Raw genomic sequence first — 24,104 nt, forward strand, 5'->3', positions numbered from 1 at the left:
TTGGAGTCGCAACGCTGCAAACTTTGACTGCTGTTTTGGGACAACCAGAAAGTATGAATGACAGTAGTGAACTGATCCTGTAAAGAGCGCTTCATGGAACCGTCCGTGTAACTTTTGGTTGAAAGAAACCTAAATAATTTCTGCTCTAGAAACCATGACGACAGGTCAAAGACAAGCTGAGGGTTAACAACAACAACCAGCTGGAACATGAACACATACACAGATGTCTGTGAAAACAGCCAGTTTGTTGTTGTAATACTAATATTGGCCACAGGAGTTCAGCGACGAGTTCACCGTGTTCCAAACACACAAGTACTCATGTATTTTCCCATGATTCAGTATGGCCGTGGTACCAGCTCTACTCATAGACAGTATATATATAATGGACCAAGAGACCCCGTGTCTCTGGACAGAGACCAGTGAAGGATGTTAGAAGTCTCTTTTCCGGTGATCTCTTGCTTTACTGAGCAGCCTCCAACTGAGCTTGAAGACGTAGATGTGACGTGAGCAACCTGTCTGAAAGTGTGAAGTCTTCTGGTAGCTGTGCCGAGAGAAATCTCAATCATTCCCAATGTTACAGAGACGGAGAGCGTAGGTATATGTAAGGAGATAACATAGGCACAGGCTAATTACTGATCACTAACATGCTAGTTAACATTAGTCATTAAACCTAAACAGATAATGGAAGTCCAAACTGCCTGTGAGCTTCTCCTGTACTATACGGTAATTCCTCTACTGTGTGACAGTAAGTCTCGTGGTTATGACCCAATCGTTAGCCTGTTGTTATAAAAGCGTCTGCTACGGAGCCATAACGTGAGCTACAAGGTAATGGAGCCTTTTATACATTGTCGTGTTTCTTTAGAAATAAACAACAGACAAATAGAGTCTTTAAACGCTTCAGATGTAAAGTTATTCTCTGTCAGAGTGACGCCAGAATGAATGGGAGTCAATGGGATGCTAACGGGAGGTAATGGCTAGGTAGCATCAGAATGAATGGGAGTCAGTGGGATGCTAACGGGAGGTGATGGCTTGGTAGCGTCAGAATGAATGGGAGTCAATGGGATGCTAACGGGAGGTGATGGCTCGGTAGCATCAGAATGAATGGGAGTCAATGGGATGCTAACGGGAGGTGATGGCTCGGTAGCATCAGAATGGCGCCATAGGAGGTTCCAGTTCTGAAGCGAAGCTTACCCCCCCTTGGCTCTACTCTACTCTCCTTTTAAAGTTTGTCCGTTCTGATAAAAAGCCCCTGGTATACCTGCCAACAGGTACTTTATTTAGTAACGCCTCAGTCGAGGCTCCCAGCGAGCTGAGGCGAGACCAAAAGGTGACGTGGAAACCTGCAGACTGCTGATTGGTCGGAGAGAACCGTCACTAATCGCTGCGTCATCGTTGCTAGAATAGTTGGTCACTTGAAGGTGTCTACATAAAGGCTGTTTAATCATTCTGAGGAGGCTCCACACACAGCTTCCTCTGGAGCTACGTAAGGGGGCTGGTGTGTGTCTGTGTGTGTGTTTGTGTGTGTGTCTGTGTGTGTATCTGTGTGTGTGTATGTGTGTGTATGTATGTGTGTTTGTGTGGGTGCGTGTGTGTGTCTGTGATTGTGTGTCTGTGTGTGTGTATCTGTGTGTATGTGTGTTTGTGGGTGCGTGCGTGTGTGTGTATGTGTGTGTATGTATGTATGTATGTGTGTTTGTGCTTGCGTGTGTGTGTGTGTGTGTGTGTGTGTGTGTGTGTGTGTGTGTGTGTGTGTGTGTGTGTGTGTGTCTGGTTGCTAATGATACCAACAGGTCTCTGAACTACTGATGTCGGAGCACAAATTATACAATTTGAGATCTAAAAACCCCCTGAAATGCAACTCTTTCTGCTAAGATATACAGACATAAAGCTGTTAATACTGCGATATTTCTTAGTGTATATGTGATATATATGTGCTCCTTGTGGCTGAGATGAGTATTACAACAACAACAACAACAACAACAATGCCTGGAGTCTGACGGAGGGAGGAACAAAGAAAGCTGATCCTGGGTCTGTGTGCCAGATAAAAACCCTCCACTCGCCGGGCGCCTGGGTAGCTCACCTGGTAGACCAGGCGCCCATATGCAGAGGCTCAGTCCTCAACGCTGCGGCTCAGGGTTCAGGTCTGACCTGCAGCCATTTGCTGCATGTCTACCCCCCCTCTCTCCTCCCTATCCTGTCTACAGCTGGCCTGTCTATTAAAGGCTAAAATACCCAAAACATTACCTTTAAAAAAACTCCACTTGCTGAATCACTCGACGATATGAAATCACTTCTCTAAACCTGTTGGATATTCGTTGTAGTTTCTTGATTTTGTTTCATGTTTTTAGTGCTTATATTTCTATGCCTAGTTTGTCTTCTCTCTGCTGTGTTCTGGGTCTTCTGTCTTGATTTTATTCCTCCTTTTTAGCTCTCATTTCCCTTCATTTCTCTGTTGTTTTATTGATGCTGAATATTCAGATTTTTCTTTGAACTTTGTGACCTGTGTTTTAAAAGCTGCTGAATCCTTCAGAATCCAGAGACTTTATTTATTTTGATTTATTACAATATGTTGATTTATTACAGTATGTTGATTTATTACAGCGTGTGAGGAGAAGGGAGAGAGATGTATATGCATGTAGGACTCTGTCTTCTTTAGGATTCTACTTTCTTACATTTGGTTTTCTCCCAAAAATGTAAAACTAATAAAAACCTGCTGGCAAAAAAAAAGAGGAAATTATCCCGTTCTTCTAAACACACAAGATCTCCAGAACACACACACATCTCAGGCCTCTCTCACACACACACACACACACACACACACACACACACACACACACACACACACACACACACACACACACACACACACACACACACACACACACACACACACAGAAACACAGAAACACAGACATACACACACAACACACACACACACACAAACAGACAGAAACACACACATACACACACATACAGACAGAAACACACACACACAACACACACACACAGGCACAAACAGACACACAGAGACACACACACACACACAGAGAGACAGACACACACAGACACACACACACACACACCACTAACCATTATCTGATGAGTTTACAAGTGAAACCACGGCAGGGCGCCGTTCTTCGGACACGATTGTGGCAAATTGCGAGGTCCTTTTGTTACAGTACTCAAGTAAATGTACTCAGTTACATTCTAGCGCCTCTTGTTGGATAAAGCTAAAAAAAACATTTTAAAATGCAGAAAAAAACAACAAAAATGTAGGGAAAGAGACCCAAAAAAACCTACAAAAAAAGCACAAACAAAACGACAAAAAAATGCCGGAAAACATTGGAAAAAGCGACAAAAACCTAGAAAACCCCCATAAAAACACGTAGAGAAAGAACATCGGAAACGTCGGAAAGAAACAAGGAAAACGTGTAGAAGTAGAAAGTGGTGTGAGGAGAAATGACTCAAGTACCTCAACATTTGAACATGTTTGTAATAATAATAAAATAAAATAATAAAAATAAAAATAATAATAATAATATACTACTACAACTAATAATAATAAAATAATAATAAATAATAAAAATAAAAATAAAATAATAATCATATAATAATAATAATAATAAAATAATAATAACATTAAATAAAATAAAAATAAAATAATAATAATCATATAATAATATAAAATTAAAATTAAAATTAAAAATTAAAATTAAAATTAAAATTAAAATTAAATAATAATAATAATAATGACACGAGCACACTGAACCGACTTGTGAAGTGTGTCTTTAATGGTGTTACAGAGATTATTCTAACAGCTGCTCTAACTGAAGATCAGTCATGTTTCTGTGTGAGGTCCAGCAGGTCCAGCAGGGGGCGCTGCTCGCCATCTCACACACAGCTGAGGCCAGATGGGCTGCAGCTGCAGGTGTCAAACTCAAGGCCTGCGGGCCAAATCTGGCCCTTGGCACATTTCAATCCGGCCCACCTAGATGTGCGTCAAACCAAAAAGACAGGAAACTGTTTTTCTAGCTGCAATTATGGGAAATACTTAAAGAGAGAGGGTTTTAATCACCCTGGACCCTCTGTCTCCATGTGTCTGATGGGACAACAACCTCTCAAACTGGTCCAGTATTAAGAGAGATGGAGAGACAAGCTGCAGTGTAACTTAATAAGTAAGTTAACTTCATAGGCAAAAGTGCTTGTTGGCTCAGATTAATATTCTAATATAATATTATAGATAAAATATTCTATAGGTGAGGATACAGAGAGCAGCCTTCCTGGAAGCCATGCAGCTGAAGGAGTTGCTAACTCCGCCCAAACAGCTGATGTATTCAGGTGACTCTTTAGAGCACAGGTGTCAAACTCGAGGCCCGCGGCCCAAACCCGGCCCCTGGCAGGTTTTGATCCGGCCCGCATATCAATTTAGGTTCACGATAAATACTGGCCATGCCTAGTTGTGCACCAAAACAAAAGTGGCAACTACACCACACACTTAGAGCAGAATTTGGTAGATTTGCAGACTTTTGAGACTCCCAGAAATTCCCCCAGAAGCAGAAGAGTTTCCTAAATTAAAGCTGTGAGTCCACTTCTAAAATGTAATCTTTGTTTTGCTTGATTTGCTAAATTGTAAGATTTCTAAGGACCTATTTTCTGCCTTTTTTTTGGGAAACGCTAATGACGTTACACCCACGTTACAGGCTTTACAGCACAGGTGTCAAACTCTGTGCTGTAAACACATCAACAACACAAACAAACTAATCTGGCCCCTTGCAGATTATGATTATGATTCTAACATTTTTGATGTTTTTGGGTGCTTCTTTTCTCTGATGGCTGAGGAACTTTCTCCTGACTTCCTTAGGACTATCTGTCGACCAAACTGTAAGTGAGAAGACTATATGACACATGCAATAATACAGTCAAAGATATTTGACTTTTTCGATTAAATAAAAGCATATCAATAAACTAAACGTGTCTGGCCCTTGATGTGATTCTTTTTTTCCAGTGTGGCCCTCTGGGAAGTTGAGTTTGACACCCTTGCTTTACAGCATCCATACATCCCTCGGATGTATCATAACACCATGGATGTATTAATAGAACATATGGTGAATTACAACCAGTAGCTGTATCCATTATTACAGCTACAGGACCTCGGGAGAAGTCATAAAAGCCTGCAGGGCGACATGTGTTGTTGTAAACAAATTCAACCCAAGTGCTCTTTGGTGACGTTGTTGATTACGTTACTGTTGATCATCTGTCCATCATTGTATAAAGCCCGCCCCCTGACAATTTGATTGGTGCAAACAGCTCTGGTTGGAGCATAGTTGCTCCACAACGGATCAAGTCCAGACCCAACTTCCCGACCTCAAATGTTGTGGGTGGGACTAAGTTCTAATTATACCTAATTTCTGAGTTAAAAAAGCAGAACTGATGACTTATTTTGACTAATAGTTAAGATCAGAGCTTGCTGAGAGAATCACAGACTGGTTGATGTCAAAGGTTGGTCAGGAGGCTGTTTTAAAACCATTTAAACATGTTTATAAAATTGAATAAAACACCCAAAACTCAATAAAAGTAATCATTAATTTTACGTGCAAAACGGACATCCCTGCATCCAGGTTATTTTTGGGCATTTTGGTTCAAAGAAACACATATTTCTGATATAAAAAACTTTGAAAACGGGTCAAATTTGACCCGAGGTCAACACAAGGATTAATATATTGGCCTAGATTTAGAGTAATGTGGTATATCTCCTAGCTGTAGCTGTATCTCTTCTAGCCACGCCCCCGTTCTTCTTCGTGGTCAGTTCCCCTGCAGGTAGCGAGCGGAGAAGACCTCCAGCTGAGTCTCCAGCTCCGTGGCTCTGTTCCTGAACACACACAGAGTAAAAACTCTTTCAAACGTTAGATTGCTGCACTGGACTTCTGTGTGAGTACACAGAAATCTGGCAAGTGCAACCAAGCCCCCCCCAAATAACCTTTTATAATTTCCTTAACATGAATAAAGACATTTGCACCACAAATTGTTGCAGAAAAATTCACCAGAATGTAGAAAGAAGAAATTGTTTGACGTTCAAAATTTAAATTTTCCTCAAAAGTGGAGCTCTCCAATCCCCCTCCCTCGCTGCCCTGTAGACCGTGCAGGTTCCCTGTGTGTTACCACCCTAACCTGAAGGCCTTGGACCCGGCGCTGGATGTTCTCCAGTCTCTGGATCCTGAAACTCAGCGTCCGGATGTTTCCCTCCAGCTCGGCTTCGCTCAGGTCCACTCTCTGAGACAGACGGCTCAATGTGGACCACAGCTCCCTGAAACACACACACACACACACACACACAAGGTGGACCACAGCTCCCTAAAATACACACACACACACACACAATGTGGACCACACCCCTGAAAACACACACACACACACACACACACAATGTGGACCACAGCTCCCTGAAACACACACACACACACACACACACAATGTGGACCACAGCTCCCTGAAACACACACACACACACACACAAGGTGGACCACAGCTCCCTAAAATACACACACAACAGCACCCCTTAAATACACACACAACAGCTGATTAAAGCTCTGCCCGCTCCCCCCATTAAAAAAAACATTAAAAACATAACAAAATGCTAGAAAAAACACTTGCAGAAACTAAGTAAATGTATCTATCTATAAATTGCAGGAACGTCTGTCTGTCTGTGTGTGTGTGTGTGTGTGTGTGTGTGTGTGTGTGTGTGTGTGTGTGTGTGTGTGTGTGGATTAGTCCGATGGATTTCAAACTTGACAGGTGTCTTGCTATGGGCACGCATAAGTGCAGCGCCAAGTTTGACGTTGTTTGGATAAGAAATGCAAAAGATATCGTCGGTAAAAGAAGCACACAGCAGCAGAGCTTTGGCAGCTAAAATGTGACACACACCTCAGGCCCACAGAAATGTGCAAAGTAGCGCTACGTTAACGATCAAACAACACGATACAACGGGGCGGGGCCTCACTTGTACACCTGCTGGCTGCACGCGGCGCTGACGGCCGGTACGATGGCCCGTAGGCGCCCGGCGGCGTGCGCCACAAACTGCTTCTTCAGAGCGCGCTCGCGGCTGGCGTCCGTCCACGTCAGCTTCTCGTACAGGAAGAGGAAACCGTACAGAGACACGGAGAGAGCTATGACTCGCCAGCCCACAGAGCGCCACACCTGCAGACACACACACACACAGAGACACACACAGAGACACACACAGACAGACAGAGACACACACACACACACACACACACAAGAGACACACACAGAGACACACACAGACAGACAGAGACACACACACACACACACACAGAGACACACACAGAGACACACACAGAGACACACAAGAGACACACAGACAGACAAGGACACAACACAGACACAGAGACACACAAAGACACACACAGAGACACACAGACACACAGAGACACACAGACAGACAGACGACACACAGAGACCACACAGAGACACACAGACAGACAGAGACAACGCACACACACAAACACAGACACACACAGACAGACAGAGACACAAACAGACACACACACAGAAGACACACAAAGAGACACACGAACAAGAGACAAAAGAGACAACACAAACAAAAACACAACACACACACACACACACACACACACACACAGAGACAAACCCAGAGACACACCAGGAGACACAGAGACACAACAGAGACACACAAACACACACAGAGACAACACAGAGACAGACATAGACACACACACACACACACACACACACACACACACACACACACACACACACACACAGAGACAAAAACACAAACACACACACAAAAAAAAAAAAAAACAAACACACACACAAACACACACACAACACACACTGACACACACAGACACACACAGAGACACAAACAGAGACAACACGGGAACACACACACACACACACACACACAGAGATACACACACCAGAGACACACACCAAAGAGATACACACAGAAACACACAGAGAGACACACAAAGAGACAACAAAGAGAGAGAACACACACACACACAGAGACACACACACCAGAGAGACACACACACACACCAGAGATACACAACAGAGAGACAGGAGACACATAAAAGAGACCAGACACAACGGGACACAGACAGAGACACACAGAGACCCAGAGACACACACACACACACACACACAGAGACACACACACACACACACACACACACACACACACACACACACATACACATACACACACACACAGACGCACACACACAGACACACACACACACACACATACACACAAACACACACACACAGACACAAACACACACATAACCTTTCAGAATAACATTTAAAACCAATAACGGAACAATGAACTGACGGACAGCGACGGGACGTACCACTCCTCCAATCACCAGCACCGTCATGGACGCCCGGGACGTCACGGAGACCAGGCCTGTTGCTATGGAAACCGCCATCTCGTCCTTAAAGCTGGCGCGTTCCTGCAGAAGGTAGGAAAGTGACCGCGCCGAGGTTTCTCACAACCAAAATATGAACAATAATATGAATAATATAAATTATATAAATGATAAACAAAGAGTGGGGTGATGTTGCCGACCTGCGTGCGCGTTTCGGCGCCGCTCAGCGCCCGCTTGGCGTTGGCGTTGCCCAGGAAACGGCTGACGAGCGCCGTCCAGCCCAGAGAGAACTGGAAGTCGATGTTCTCGCGGAAATCTGCGCAGACGGCGGCGATGCCGAGGTCAAAGGTCAGGTCGAAGGGGGCCGAGGGAGCGGAGAGCGCCTCAGGGACAGACGGACACAGCAGGGGACGGACGCTGTCTGGGGAAGGAGAGACACATGTCCTTTGGTGTGGGAGACCCAGGGTTCGATTCCCACTGAGATTCATCAACCAGCGTGTCCCTGAGCAAGGCACTTAACCCCTAGCTGCTCCAGAGGCGTGGGACCTCTGATATATAGAGCAATCGTAAGTCGCTTTGGATAAAAGCATCAGCTAAATGACATGTAATGTAATATGTTGAAAAAAGTCATAGTATGGTATGTCAAAAAAGTAAAAAAAAAGTCATAGTATAGTATGTCGAAAAAAGTAAAAAAAAAGTCATAGTATGGTATGTCAAAAAAGTAAAAAAAAAGTCATAGTATAGTATGTCGAAAAAAGTCCAAAAAGTCATAGTATAGTGTCGAAAAAAAGTCAGAAAAAGTCATATGGTGATGGTGCTGCTGTTTTAATGTGCTGCTGGGTGATGTCATTTTCCTCGCCGTGCACCACGTTAAAATCAATGCGACAGACCTTATGAAAAGCGTGGAGGTTGTCAATATGACGTAGATAACATGTTGAAATTTACAGCTATATTTCGATTTCTTTACAGGAACGCCACCTTCACCTGCCATCTTTATCGGCTTGCTTTCGGGTCTGAACTTTCCGCGAAGCTTGCTCAGCGATCAACTGCGCTACTGGGTTAGAGGTTGCCAGGTTGAGGGTTATAGGTTGCCAGGTTGACGGTTATAGGTTGCCAGGTTGAGGGTTACAGGTTGCCAGGTTGAGGGTTATAGGTTGCCAGGTTGAGGGATATAGGTTGCCAGGTTGAGGGTTATAGGTTGCCAGGTAGAGGGTTACAGGTTGCCAGGTAGAGGGTTATACGTTGCCAGGTTGAGGGATATAGGTTGCCAGGTTGAGGGTTATAGGTTGCCAGGTTGAGGGATATAGGTTGCCAGGTAGAGGGTTACAGGTTGCCAGGTAGAGGGTTATACGTTGCCAGGTTGAGGGATATAGGTTGCCAGGTTGAGGGTTATAGGTTGCCAGGTTGAGGGATATAGGTTGCCAGGTTGAGGGTTATAGGTTGCCAGGTAGAGGGTTACAGGTTGCCAGGTAGAGGGTTACAGGTTGCCAGGTAGAGGGTTATACGTTGCCAGGTTGAGGGATATAGGTTGCCAGGTTGAGGGTTATAGGTTGCCAGGTTGAGGGATATAGGTTGCCAGGTTGAGGGTTATAGGTTGCCAGGTTGAGGGTTATAGGTTGCCAGGTAGAGGGTTACAGGTTGCCAGGTTGAGGGTTATAGGTTGCCAGGTTGAGGGTTATATAGGTTGCCAGGTTGAGGGTTATAGGTTGCCAGGTAGAGGGTTATAGGTCGCTAGGTTGAGGGTTATAGGTTGCCAGGTTGAGGGTTATAGGTTGCCAGGTAGAGGGTTATAGGTTGCCAGGTTGAGGGTTATAGGTAGAGGGTTACAGGTTGCCAGAAAGAGGGTTACAGGTTGCCAGGTTGAGGGTTAGATGTTGCAAAGTTGAAGGTTATACATGTACTAATGGAGAGATGTCGGAGTACCTATACATGTACTAATGGAGAGATGTCAGAGTACCTATACATGTACTAATGGAGAGATGTCGGAGTACCTATACATGTACTAATGGAGAGATGTCAGAGTACCTATACATGTACTAATGGAGAGATGTCGGAGTACCTATACATGTACTAATGGAGAGATGTCAGAGTACCTATACATGTACTAATGGAGAGATGTCGGAGTACCTATACATGTACTAATGGAGAGATACGGATACCTATACATGTACTAATGGAGAGATGTCAGAGTACCTATACATGTACTAATGGAGAGATGTCGGAGTACCTATACATGTACTAATGGAGAGATGTCCAGAGTACCTATACATGTACTAATGGAGAGATGGAGTACCTATACATGTACTAATGGAGAGATGGTACCTATACATGTACTAATGGAGAGATGTCAGAGTACCTATACATGTACTAATGGAGAGATGTCAGAGTACCTATACATGTACTAATGGAGAGATGTCGGAGTACCTATACATGTACTAATGGAGAGATGTCGGAGTACCTATACATGTACTAATGGAGAGATGTCAGAGTACCTATACATGTACTAATGGAGAGATGTCAGAGTACCTATACATGTACTAATGGAGAGATGTCAGAGTACCTATACATGTACTAATGGAGAGATGTCAGAGTACCTATACATGTACTAATGGAGAGATGTCGGAGTACCTATACATGTACTAATGGAGAGATGTCGGAGTACCTATACATGTACTAATGGAGAGATGTCAGAGTACCTATACATGTACTAATGGAGAGATGTCAGAGTACCTATACATGTACTAATGGAGAGATGTCGGAGTACCTATACATGTACTAATGGAGAGATGTCAGAGTACCTATACATGTACTAATGGAGAGATGTCGGAGTACCTATACATGTACTAATGGAGAGATGTCGGAGTACCTATACATGTACTAATGGAGATATGTCAGAGTACCTATACATGTACTAATGGAGAGATGTCAGAGTACCTATATATGTACTAATGGAGATGTGTAGAGTACTATACATGTACTAATGGAGAGATGTCAGAGTACCTATACATGTACTTTAATGAGATGTCAGAGTACCTATACATGTACTAATGGAGAGATGTCGGTACCTATATAAGAAATACTTACATGTACTAATGGAGAGATGTCGGAGTACCTATACATGTACTAATGGAGAGATGTCGAGTACCTATACATGTACTAATGGAGAATGTCAGAGTACCTATACATGTAACTAATGGAGAGATGTCAGAGTACCTATACATGTACTAATGGAGAGATGTCGGAGTACCTATACATGTACTAATGGAGATGTCGGAGTACCTATACATGTACTAATGGAGAGATGTCGGAGTACCTATACATGTACTAATGGGAGATGTCGGAGTACCTATTGTAATGGAGATGTGTAAGGTACCTATACATGTATTAATGGAGAGATGTCGGAGTACCTATACATGTACTAATGGAGATGTCGGAGTACCTATATATGTACTAATGGAGAGATGTCAGAGTACCTATAATTTGTACTAATGGAGAGATGTCAGAGTACCTATATATGTACTAATGGAGATGTCGGAGTACCTATACATGTACTAATGGAGAGATGTCAGAGACAATATTGTACTAATGGAGAGATGTCAGAGTACTATACTTGTACTAATGGAGATGTCAGAGTACCATATACGTACTAATGGAGAGATGTCGAGTACCTATACATGTACTAATGGAGAGATGTCGGAGTACCTATACATGTACTAATGGAGAGATGTCAGAGTACCTATACTTGTACTAATGGAGAGATGTCAGAGTACCTATACTTGTACTAATGGAGAGATGTCAGAGTACCTATACTTGTACTAATGGAGAGATGTCAGAGTACCTATACTTGTACTAATGGAGAGATGTCAGAGTACCTATACTTGTACTAATGGAGAGATGTCAGAGTACCTATACTTGTACTAATGGAGAGATGTCAGAGTACCTATACATGTACTAATGGAGAGATGTCAGAGTGAGGGGGCTGCCCATGGAAAGACACCCTGAGCAGTTGGGGGTTCGGTGCCTTGCTCAAGGACCACCGACTGCCACCCCAGTAACTGACTAACTAACCCCAACCCTCCCCCAACCATCTTGTCGGTGAGCCCTGTGTGGTCTCCCGAGACCGGGCTTTTTCACGGTGCGTTCAGGGACCAGGCAGCTAGCGGATCAAGGACAGATGACTACGATCTGAGACAAAAATGAAATCCTGCTGAAACCATGCAGGAACTCATAGTGCACCTTTAAGTTAAAATACTGCTATGATAGGTATGTCATGGTCTATTGGTGAAGTAGCATTGATCACTGTCAGTGGGGACAATAATAATTCAGCAGAGGCAGGGACAAGTAGACCAGAAAGGGTGAAATCCCACACACATAACCCCCCAGAAAATCGCACCCTGAGTATATATGTATATATATATATATATATATATATATATACATGTCTATATATAACAGAGTGAGACGGGGTACCGATCATGTGGCTCTGAGTGTCTCGGACGTCCCGCAGGACACCGGTGGAGCAGCGGTGGGACAGACAGCCAATCATCCTCTCCTCCACGTGCTGCAGCAGCTTCTGAACAGAGAAACACACACACACACACACACACACACACACACACACACACACACACACACACACACACACACACATACACACACACACACACACACACACACACACACACACACACACACACACACAGTCTCATTGTCTGTGTTTCTGAGGTGGAAACTTAACGCTGTGACAGCAGCAGTTTAGTTTGTAGCCTGTATATCATGCAGATAATATTCCAGTTTGTGCTCTTATTCTGAAAAAGACGATCTTCCTCTAAGCTGTTTCCACGGCTACTAACCGTGGATGTTCCCGTTGACATGCAGCTGTGTGTAACAGGATGTTTCCACGGTTACTGACCGTGGATGTTCCCGTTGACATGCAGCTGTGTGTAACAGGATGTTTCCACGGTTACTGACCGTGGATGTTCCCGTTGACATGCAGCTGTGTGTAACAGGATGTTTCCGGCCATGTTCCAGCGGTGGAGGACTTGTTGGAGCGTGTGAACTCAGAGTCTCTCTTTCATTCCTTCTACCAGCTTCTAGAAAAGGTTGCCTCATATTCCAAAAACCTGTGGTGTGTGGTGTGTGTGTGTGTGTGTGTTTGTATATGTGTGTCTGTGCGTGCCTGTGTGTGTGTGTCTGTGTGTATATGTGTGTCCATGCATCCATTTATGTGTGTGTGTATGTGTGTCCATGCGTGCATGTATATGTGTGTGTGTGTGTGTGTGTTGTGGTAGGTTGGTGTGAGTGTGTAAGTGTGGTGTATATGTGTGGTGGGTGGGGGGTTTTTGGTGTGGTGGTGTGTGTGTGTGGTGGGCGCGTAGCGTAGGTGTGTTGTGGGTGTAGTGGAACTGGATTGGAGAGGAGTAACTGTGCTAAGCTGTGGTATAGGCTACACCCTGAGAACTCCAGTTACCACTGGACGGTAGCCTCCCCATTACACATTACTACACTCAGTTAAAGACCTTGTTCCACTTCAGCTGCTTTCTACAGTCTTACTCTGTTATTTCCCATATGCTTCCTTTAATCGTTGAATGGTTGCTACTCCCTCCCTCCATGTTTCATATGCCACAGCTATGTTGTAGACAGTTGTATTGCCATTTGGGATGGATCGTAAGTAAGGATTAAAACCATAGTTCAACCGACCAGTTTTACAAAGTATAGAAATATGGAACAACGTACCTTATACAAAGTACGTAGATCTATATTGACATTAGTTTACACGCTCATTGGGTTCTGAGTTAGGAACTCTCCAAAACAGGAGTTTATACTCACACACAAAATTATATACATTTTCAAAATTAAAAAAAGGAGAGAATAAAAAAACTTGTGTCGAGATATCCAGAGTTATTAAATAACAAAAGGAATTAAAAAATAGTGTAAAGATAAGAAATAACCTACTACACAGCTATTCCAAGTGTAAATCTAGAATACATAGTACAACACAGAGTTATGTAATAATTCTAAAAAGAAGTAAATGGTGAATAATATAGTAGTCATTAGACAATCTAACATATAACTGTGAAAATTTCCACATTAGAACTAACTCAACTTCACAAGGGTGGAAGAACAAGTACAAGTAAAACATTATTGAAACTTAACTCATTACACACAGGTATGGAGACAATTAATACAGCACATATAGTTAGAGAAGATCCCAACTACATTAATAGAAAGCAGTAGTGGATAGATTCCAACCTACTACATGCCAGTAGCAGTTCATGTAGACCAGATTCGCCAACCTGCCCCATAAAAGTGGTGTCTGAAAGTGCATAATCTAGTTCGCTTTCGGGCACATTCACTTTCGAAACGACAGTTTTCAAACTATTCGTCCGCGATTTCTGAACCACTGCACCAGCTGGCGAGTTTCGCAGCGGCAAAATGCACGTACGGTTTCGTCAGGTGAATCCAGGGACCATATTCAGGTAAATGAATGTTCCAAACTCCAGTACATTAGGTTAAGCGAAATTTTCCGGCCAGTTTGATCGCAACCCAGCCGTTGGTGATGCCGAATAATGCAGCCAATAAATGACGATTTTAAAATTCTGAGAATACGCGCATTGAAGCCATTCGCGAAACTCTTCTTCATCTTCATGTTACCTCCCGCCGGTATATTCCTGATTCATTTTGACGCCGTCGCGCTTTCAGACTGTTAATTTGTCCTCTAATTAAATCGAAATGTATCCCTCCGTTCTTCCAGGAATACGCGGATCCGCCCAGTCGAGCGCTTCAGCGCTCGTATTATTGCGCCCAGCAGCCACTATATCTTCCTTCGGCAAAACGCTCCCGCCGCTCTTTGTTTATAATGGTGCCAGATGCTCCCGCATTCCCAGTCACCGTTTTGAGCGTAATGCCGACGGCGTCCACCTGCCTTCCCGCGACGCGTCTCTGGATTCGCCGCCAGGAAGCATGTCGGAAAACTCGCCTCTTAATTTTATATATTAACCCCGGTGAATAGTGAGTCGTAGCCACGGTCGTTATGAAATAACGGCAGCCCAGTTCACGGTTTACGACGATAATAGCCATACGCCGAGATACGGCATTACCATTTACCACGACAACAGATGAATGCGTATAATTACGCCTACGGTATGATTATCGTATACGCATTGACGATTACGACGCGGCAACGCATACGTTATATACCTTTGAATAAAACATACGGATTTACCATTAATTTATTACCACGGCCAATACGTCATTTAGGTGATAATTCATAAAGAAAACACGACGCATACCGGGATACGTATACTTTTGTCGGTCACGCAGCATACGCCGCCAGATACTACGAATACAATATGCCATAGTTATACATACCATACCACGATACCAATAATACGATACGGCGCTATATTACTACGCTACGCTACGCTGGCATTTCGCCACGCGACAGCCTTACAGTGCCCATACTACGTTTCACGTACGGCAAACACGCATAATAATAATGTTTACCACGTTACCGGTTGTTTCGTTATGATTATACGCTAATGTTACGCTTCGCCATGATTACTTCGGCTACTACTGTCGGTTATTACCACCCATCAGCTTCCTGATCATCCTAATCGTCAGAATAGTAAAACGGATGCCCGCCTCATAACGCCAAACGCCCTCTCAAACATCTGAACTCTCTGAGTCTCCCCTGAAACCCTTCAGCCAGAGCGCCCACCTCACCCAACCACAGCACGCCTCATTTATATATTATCTTTATTATTATTATTATTATTATTATTATTATTATTATTATTATTATTATATCTCAACCATCTCAACCATCTCACCTGTCTCACCTGTCTCACCCATCCCACCTCTCCCACCCTAACCCACCTGTCTCATCCGTCTCACCTCTCACCTGTCCCACCTGTCTCACCCATCTCACCCAGCACACCTGTCTCACCTGTCTCAGCCGTCTCACCTGTCTCACCCACCCGTCTCACCCATCCCACCTGTCCCACCCATCTCATCCTAACCCACCTGTCCCAGCCATCTCACCTATCCCACCCTTCTCACCCTAACCCACCCGTCTCATCTGTCTCACCTGTCCCACCCGTCTCACCCTAACCCACCTGTCCCACCCGTCTCACCCTAACCCACCTGTCTCACCTGTCTCACCTGTCTCAGGCATGCCCTGCGCTCGCTGCATCCTGGAGTTCAGGACTTCTTTGGCCGAGACGAAGAAGATCCTCCCCGGAGCGTCTTCCAGCCCGACCACCTTCAGCTCCTCGGACAGGAAGCTCACGCAGCGGTCCAGGTGCTGCTTCCTCACCTGGGTCACACAGGGGACATCAGTTATTAATCCCACCAAACCGTAACCATTAATCCCACCAATCAGTAACCATTAATCCCACCAACCTGTAACCATTAATCCCCCCAACCTGTAACCATTAATCCCACCAACCTATAACCATTAATCACCAACCAGTAACCATTAATCCCCCCAACCTGTAACCATTAATCCCCCCAACCTGTAACCATTAATCCAAACCAAAATTAATCCAAACAACCAGCAACATTATCCAACTAACCATTAATCAACTAATTAATACAACCATATTTTAAACACATAATAAAATCATCATAAACTAAACCGATTAATCCAACCACAAACAAACCCATTAATCCCACCAACCAGTAACCATTAATCCCACCAACCAGTAACCATTAATCCCACCATTTATCCCACCAACCAGTAACCATTAATCCCACCATTAATCCCACCAACCCATAACCATTAATCCCACTAACCTATAACCATTAATCCCACCAATCAGTAACCATTAATCCCACCAACCTATAACCATTAATCCCACCAACCTATAACCATTAATCCCACCAACCTGTAACCATTAATCCCACTAACCTATAACCATTAATCCCACCAACCTGTAACCATTAATCCCACCAATCAGTAACCATTAATCCCACCAACCTATAACCATTAATCCCACCAACCTGTAACCATTAATCCCACCAACCTGTAACCATTAATCCCACCAACCTGTAACCATTAATCCCACCAACCAGTAACCATTAATCCCACCAATCAGTAACCATTAATCCCACCAACCTATAACCATTAATCCCACCAACCTATAACCATTAATCCCACCAATCAGTAACCATTAATCCCACCAACCTATAACCATTAATCCCACCAACCTGTAACCATTAATCCCACCAACCTATAACCATTAATCCCACCAACCCATAACCATTAATCCCACCAACCATAACCATTAATCCCACCAACCCATAACCATTAATCCCACCAACCCATAATCATTAATCCCACCAACCTGTAACCATTAATCCCACCAACCATAACCATTAATCCCACCAACCCATAACCATTAATCCCACCAACCATAACCATTAATCCCACCAACCATAACCATTAATCCCACCAACCCATAACCATTAATCCCACCAACCCATAACCATTAATCCCACCAACCTGTAACCATTAATCCCACCAACCTGTAACCATTAATCCCACCAACCTGTAACCATTAATCCCACCAACCAGTAACCATTAATCCCACCAACCAGTAACCATTAATCCCACCAACCTGTAACCATTAATCCCACCAACCAGTAACCATTAATCCCACCAACCTGTAACCATTAATCCCACCAACCTGTAACCATTAATCCCACCAACCTGTAACCATTAATCCCACCAACCTGTAACCATTAATCCCACCAACCAGTAACCATTAATCCCACCAACCTGTAACCATTAATCCCACCAACCTGTAACCATTAATCCCACCAACCCATAACCATTAATCCCACCAACCATAACCATTAATCCCACCAACCCGTAACCATTAATCCCACCAACCCGTAACCATTAATCCCACCAACCCATAACCATTAATCCCACCAACCAGTAACCATTATTCCCACCAACCTGTAACCATTAATCCCACCAACCCATAACCATTAATCCCACCAACCTGTAACCATTAATCCCACCAACCTGTAACCATTAATCCCACCAACCAGTAACCATTAATCCCACCAACCTGTAACCATTAATCCCACCAACCTGTAACCATTAATCCCACCAACCCATAACCATTAATCCCACCAACCCGTAACCATTAATCCCACCAACCTGTAACCATTAATAATAAGAAAAACAATGTACACAGTTTTGCCACATTTTCCGAGTTAAACGACAAACTCATTCTCACTGGGTTTGGGTACCGAAACCTGGTTCCATTATGTTACATTACATGTCATTTAGCTAACGCTTTTATCCAAAGCGACTTACAATTGCTATATATCAGGTGTGTCAAACTCAGTTTCCCAGAGGGCCACACTGGAAAGAGAAGATCCCACCGAGGGCCAGACATGGAGAGATTATTGACGTGCTTTTGTTACTGCATGTCACTTTTTTTTTAAACACTTTGGTAGCTTTTTTCCTAATTTTTGTTGTTTTTCTTCCGACTTTTTTGTGGCTTTCTTAGACATTTGTCACCTTTTGGTAAATCTGTTGCTTTTTCCTGAGATTTTTGTACACTTTTTGTCACATTTGTGTTGACATGAAGCGCTACAAAAGTCATCAAAAGAGTTCCTTAGTCACCGTAGAATTTAGCAAATCAAGCAAAACAATTATACATTTTTTTTAACAACAACCTGTTTCTCAGCCTGAATATGGAAACTCTCTCTCTGCTTCTTCTTCTGGGGGAATTTCTGAATCTCAGAGTTGGCAAATCTGCCATATTCTGCTTTGAATGTCAGGTTATTGCAGTTTAAAAAACACTTTCCTGTGACTAGGAGGGTCAAAATGTATTGTGAACCCAAATTGATATACGGGCCAGATTTGGCCCGCGGGCCTTGAGTGTGACACATGTGCTATATATATATATATATATATGTGAGTGTGTGTCAGAGGTTGCACATCTCTGGAGCAACTAGGCTAGGGGTTAAGTGTCTTGCTCAGGGACACATTGGTTGATGTATCACAGTGGGAATCAAACCCAGATCTCCCACACCAAAGGCATGTGTCACATCCACTGTGCCATCACCACCCCCTGCTTCCACTATGGAATCTGGTAGGAATCAGACCAGATTAGAACGCAAATTTCTACAATGTCTAATGTCTACAGTTAGTTAGCTACTCTCTCTGTAGTCTACCGTTAGCTAGCTACTCTCTCTGTAGTCTACCGTTAGCTAGCTACTCTCTCTGTAGTCTACCGTTAGCTAACTACTCTCTCTGTAGTCTACCGTTAGCTAGCTACTCTCTCTGTAGTCTACCGTTAGCTAGCTACTCTCTCTGTAGTCTACCGTTAGCTAGCTACTCTCTCTGTAGTCTACCGTTAGCTAGCTACTCTCTCTGTAGTCTACCGTTAGCTAACTACTCTCTCTGTAGTCTACCGTTAGCTAGCTACTCTCTCTGTAGTCTACCGTTAGCTAGCTACTTTCTCTGTAGTCTACCGTTAGCTAGCTACTCTCTCTGTAGTCTACCGTTAGCTAGCTACCGTAAATGTAGGCTACTTTTAAAATGCCATATTTTCCCTCTGGGCTCACCAAAACAGACGTAAAAGCATATTAACCAGTCGCTGCACGTGATCGCTAGTAAATTATATTACTTCTTTTATGTAATTTTTCAGTTTTTCAAGAATCAGTTGTTACCAACTGTCGTTTTGTGCTCTTTTTTATATTTTATATTATTTACATTATAAATATATATATATATATATATATATATATATATTTATATATATATATATATTTCAGTTCAGGTACCGTTTAGGCACCGGCACCGTTTTAAAAGTACTGTTTTAGCACCGGTATCGTAAAAAACCCAAACGATACCCAACCCTATTAATTAGTAAACATTATAAATCAACAGTACAATAAACTTTTCGAACTAAAGTTTAGTGAACTATCACGGACCTCCTCGATGTATTCGGGCTCGCTCACTGAAGCGTCCCATCTGTTGTGGAGGATGAAGATGTTGGGTTTGGAGATTCTCTCGCTGACTTTGTGGAAGAATAGTTTCTCCTGCAGACAGAAAGATATGACAAACATACCGATGTGAGTCCTTATCATGTCTTATCCATCTGGACGGGATCAGAACCAGGTTTCCTCACCGTGTTCATCAGCGTTGACTCGGCGTTTCCCACCAGAACGAAGACATCGGCGTCCAGACAGAACTTATCGATCCAGCTGTCCAACTCCAGAGTCACATCAGTGCCCGGGCTGAGGCATACATGAGATGATTAATCTTGATTACTACTGCTGTTCTGACATCTGGATTTCTTTTCACAGCTGCAGTTTTTCTGTTTGTACGCTCAGGGCCCCATCTTGCACTGGGCGCAACCACGTTGTGCGCCCATCTGTGGCCCATGGGCGAGCTGGTCTTACAGGGAGGTGTGTTCAGGTGCATTCTGGGCGTGCTGGTCTTACAGGGAGGTGTGTTCAGGTGCATTCTGGGCGAGCTGGTCTTACAGGGAGGTGTGTTCAGGTGCATTCTGGGCGTGCTGGTATTACAGGGAGGTGTGTTCAGGTGCATTCTGGGCGTGCTGGTATTACAGGGAGGTGTGTTCAGGTGCATTCTGGGCGTGCTGGTATTACAGGGAGGTGTGTTCAGGTGCATTCTGGGCGTGCTGGTCTTACAGGGAGGTGTGTTCAGGTGCATTCTGGGCGTGCTGGTATTACAGGGAGGTGTGTTCAGGTGCATTCTGGGCGTGCTGGTCTTACAGGGAGGTGTGTTCAGGTGCATTCTGGGAGTATTGCTATCTTGAGGCAGCAGGAAGTGATCGCGCCATTGACCAACAAAAACCTGGTCTAAAGTCAATAACGCAGCATTTCATTGTTATTTTAACAGAGCATTAGTAAAATGCTCCTAGGCTCGTGCACAGCGCACGCACACTATGCTTGTTACACACACAGGGACACACAGCAGCACACACTCATGCAGAAGATTACAAATAAAAGAATTATGGTATAATCATAACAGCAATGCAATCCTTTGCACCCCTGCTGGCTGCCAACACGTTCATTATGTACGTTGGACTCAGAGACTTTTATATAATATATATTATATTCACAGATAGTGTGAAAGTGTGATGATCAGCGCGTTACCTGTCCATCAGCACCAGGTCGTCTCTCAGCAGAGCACAGCGACTTTTAGGCCACATCACCTTGACCAGACAGCCCGAGTCCAGGGTGGGGTCCATGTGGAGTGCGTGGGCCAGCTGGTTCACCGTCTGATGGGGGAGAGAGGAAATGAGGACGTGTGAACTTTGAAGTGCCATGTGAATTCGTCAGCATTAAAGGTGCCAAAAAAGCTCAAAAAAAGGCGAAAAATATGGCAAAAATTGAGAAAAAACACCCATTTGACAAAAGCGGCAAAAAGTGGTAAAAAAAAACACCCAAAAAAGCAGCAAAAACGTCAGAAATAAACTGCGATAAAGCATCAAAAATGGCGCCAAAGAAAGCACCAAGCGTGGCTAAAAAAGTGTCAAAACAGAAAAAAAGCACCATGAAAAGTGAGAGAGGAAGGTGATCACAAAGTCATCTGAAGAAAGTAATAATCACATTTAAAGGGACAGTGGCATGTTCTTAGACCTTCGGATCTCATCTAACCCAACTGTCCCGCGTATACCTTTTATAAGCCCCCCCAACCACCTTTTCCTAAACCAAAAGTGACGCCAATATTCCCGACCCAGCGTGTTTAGATCTGACGCTAAAGGAGACTTTAAGCGTCAATAACAACGCCAAAGATACGTGACCATGCGTCTGTATTTTACGAGATGGGAGTGAGTGTGTGGAATCTTTGAAAACGGGTCAAATTTGAAACAGGAGGCTTAAGGGCTCTGTGTCAGGAGGCTTTAAGGGCTCTGTGTCAGGATGGTTAAAGGCTCTGTGTCAGGAAGGTTTAAGGGCTCTGTGTCAGGAAGGTTTAAGGGCTCTGTGTCAGGAGGATTAAGTGCTCTGTGTCAGGATGGTTTAGGGCTCTGTGTTAGGAGAGTTAAGGGCTCTGTGTCAGGATGGTTCAAGTGCTCTGCATCAGGAGGATTAAGGGCTCTGTGTCAGGATGGTTCAAGTGCTCTGAGTTAGGGGGATTAAGGGCTCTGTGTCAGGATGGTTCAAGTGCTCTGTGTCAGGAGGATTAAGGGCTCTGTGTCAGGATGGTTCAAGTGCTCTGTGTCAGGAGGATTAAGGGCTCTGTGTCAGGAAGGTTCAAGTGCTCTGTGTTAGGAGGATTAAGGGCTCTATGTCAGGATGGTTCAAGTTCTCTGTGTCAGGAGGATTAAGGGCTCTGTGTCAGGATGGTTCAAGTGCTCTGTGTTAGGAGGATTAAGGGCTCTGTGTCAGGATGGTTCAAGTGCTCTGTGTCAGGAGGATTAAGGGCTCTGTGTCAGGATGGTTCAAGTGCTCTGTGTTAGGAGGATTAAGGGCTCTGTGTCAGGATGGTTCAAGTGCTCTGTGTCAGGAGGATTAAGGGCTCTGTGTCAGGATGGTTCAAGTGCTCTGTGTCAGGAGGATTAAGGGCTCTGTGTCAGGATGGTTCAAGTGCTCTGTGTCAGGAGGATTAAGGGCTCTGTGTCAGGAAGGTTCAAGTGCTCTGTGTCAGGATGGTTCAGGGCTCTGTGTCAGGATGGTTTAAGGCTCTGTGTTGGTCATACGCTGACGCTCCTCCTCTCATTGGATGCCTCGGTGGTGAGGTAAGCCTCGTCTCCATCGGTCCCTTCGACTCTCAGGAAACAGTTGGTGGTGTGGCCGATGCCGCTCGGCAACACGCGGTCTCTCAGCATGGCGTTGATCACCGTACTCTTCCCGTTACTCGTCCTGCAGACAGACACAGTCCGCTGAGCTTACACTTCCTGTTTTATTACATTAACCCTAGTTTTGGCTTCCATTTGACCATGCATTATCCTCCCAGGTCCAAACCAATGAAAATCAACACTTTTTCTGGCGTCTTTGTTTCTTTTTTGGAAATGTTTGGCGTTTTTTGCAATTTTTTTTTTTTTTTTTTACATATAATGCTTATTTTCACTACCATATCTGAACACCATCACCAACTTATATAGTTTTACACTTATTTTTGGAATTCATGGTCAATAAACCTCCTTTTTAGGAAATTGTACCTAATTCTTTAGTGCAAAAAGCAAGAATTATGAATTATTTTGACTAAAGAAGTCTCTTTTATATAGGCCTTAGTGGTCCCCTAATACTGTATCTGAAGTCTCTTTTATATAGACCTTACTGGTCCCCTAATACTGTATCTGAAGTCTCTTTTATATAGGCCTTAGTGGTCCCCTAATACTGTATCTGAAGTCTCTTTTATATAGACCTTACTGGTCCCATAATACTGTATCTGAAGTCTCTTTTATATAGGCCTTAGTGGTCCCCTAATACTGTATCTGAAGTCTCTTTTATATAGACCTTAGTGGTCCCCTAATACTGTATCTGAAGTCTCTTTTATATAGATCTTAGTGGTCCCCTAATACTGTACCTGAAGTCTCTTTTATATAGGCCTTAGTGGTCCCCTAATACTGTATCTGAAGTCTCTTTTATATAGACCTTAGTGGTCCCCTAATACTGTATCTGAAGTCTCTTTTATATAGGCCTTAGTGGTCCCCTAATACTGTATCTGAAGTCTCTTTTATATAGACCTTA

At 43.7% G+C, this 24,104-nt stretch overlaps 1 protein-coding gene across 1 annotated transcript; it reads right to left on the minus strand.

Annotated features, from left to right (window-relative positions):
• Positions 1 to 5,408: 5,408 nt before the first annotated feature.
• Positions 5,409 to 23,421, minus strand: mfn1a (mitofusin 1a). The gene is given in 13 exon segments (XM_039816051.1): positions 5,409 to 5,869; positions 6,169 to 6,182; positions 6,184 to 6,304; positions 6,998 to 7,194; positions 8,397 to 8,498; positions 8,615 to 8,835; positions 12,885 to 12,987; positions 16,069 to 16,131; positions 16,576 to 16,731; positions 20,373 to 20,480; positions 20,570 to 20,678; positions 21,564 to 21,688; positions 23,111 to 23,421. Coding segments are annotated over 13 exon segments (1,632 nt in total). The 5' UTR covers positions 23,357 to 23,421; the 3' UTR covers positions 5,409 to 5,802.
• Positions 23,422 to 24,104: the final 683 nt, after the last annotated feature.

Source organism: Perca fluviatilis, chromosome 11, assembly GCF_010015445.1.
Source record: "Perca fluviatilis chromosome 11, GENO_Pfluv_1.0, whole genome shotgun sequence".
NCBI classification, from domain to species: Eukaryota; Metazoa; Chordata; class Actinopteri; order Perciformes; family Percidae; genus Perca; species Perca fluviatilis.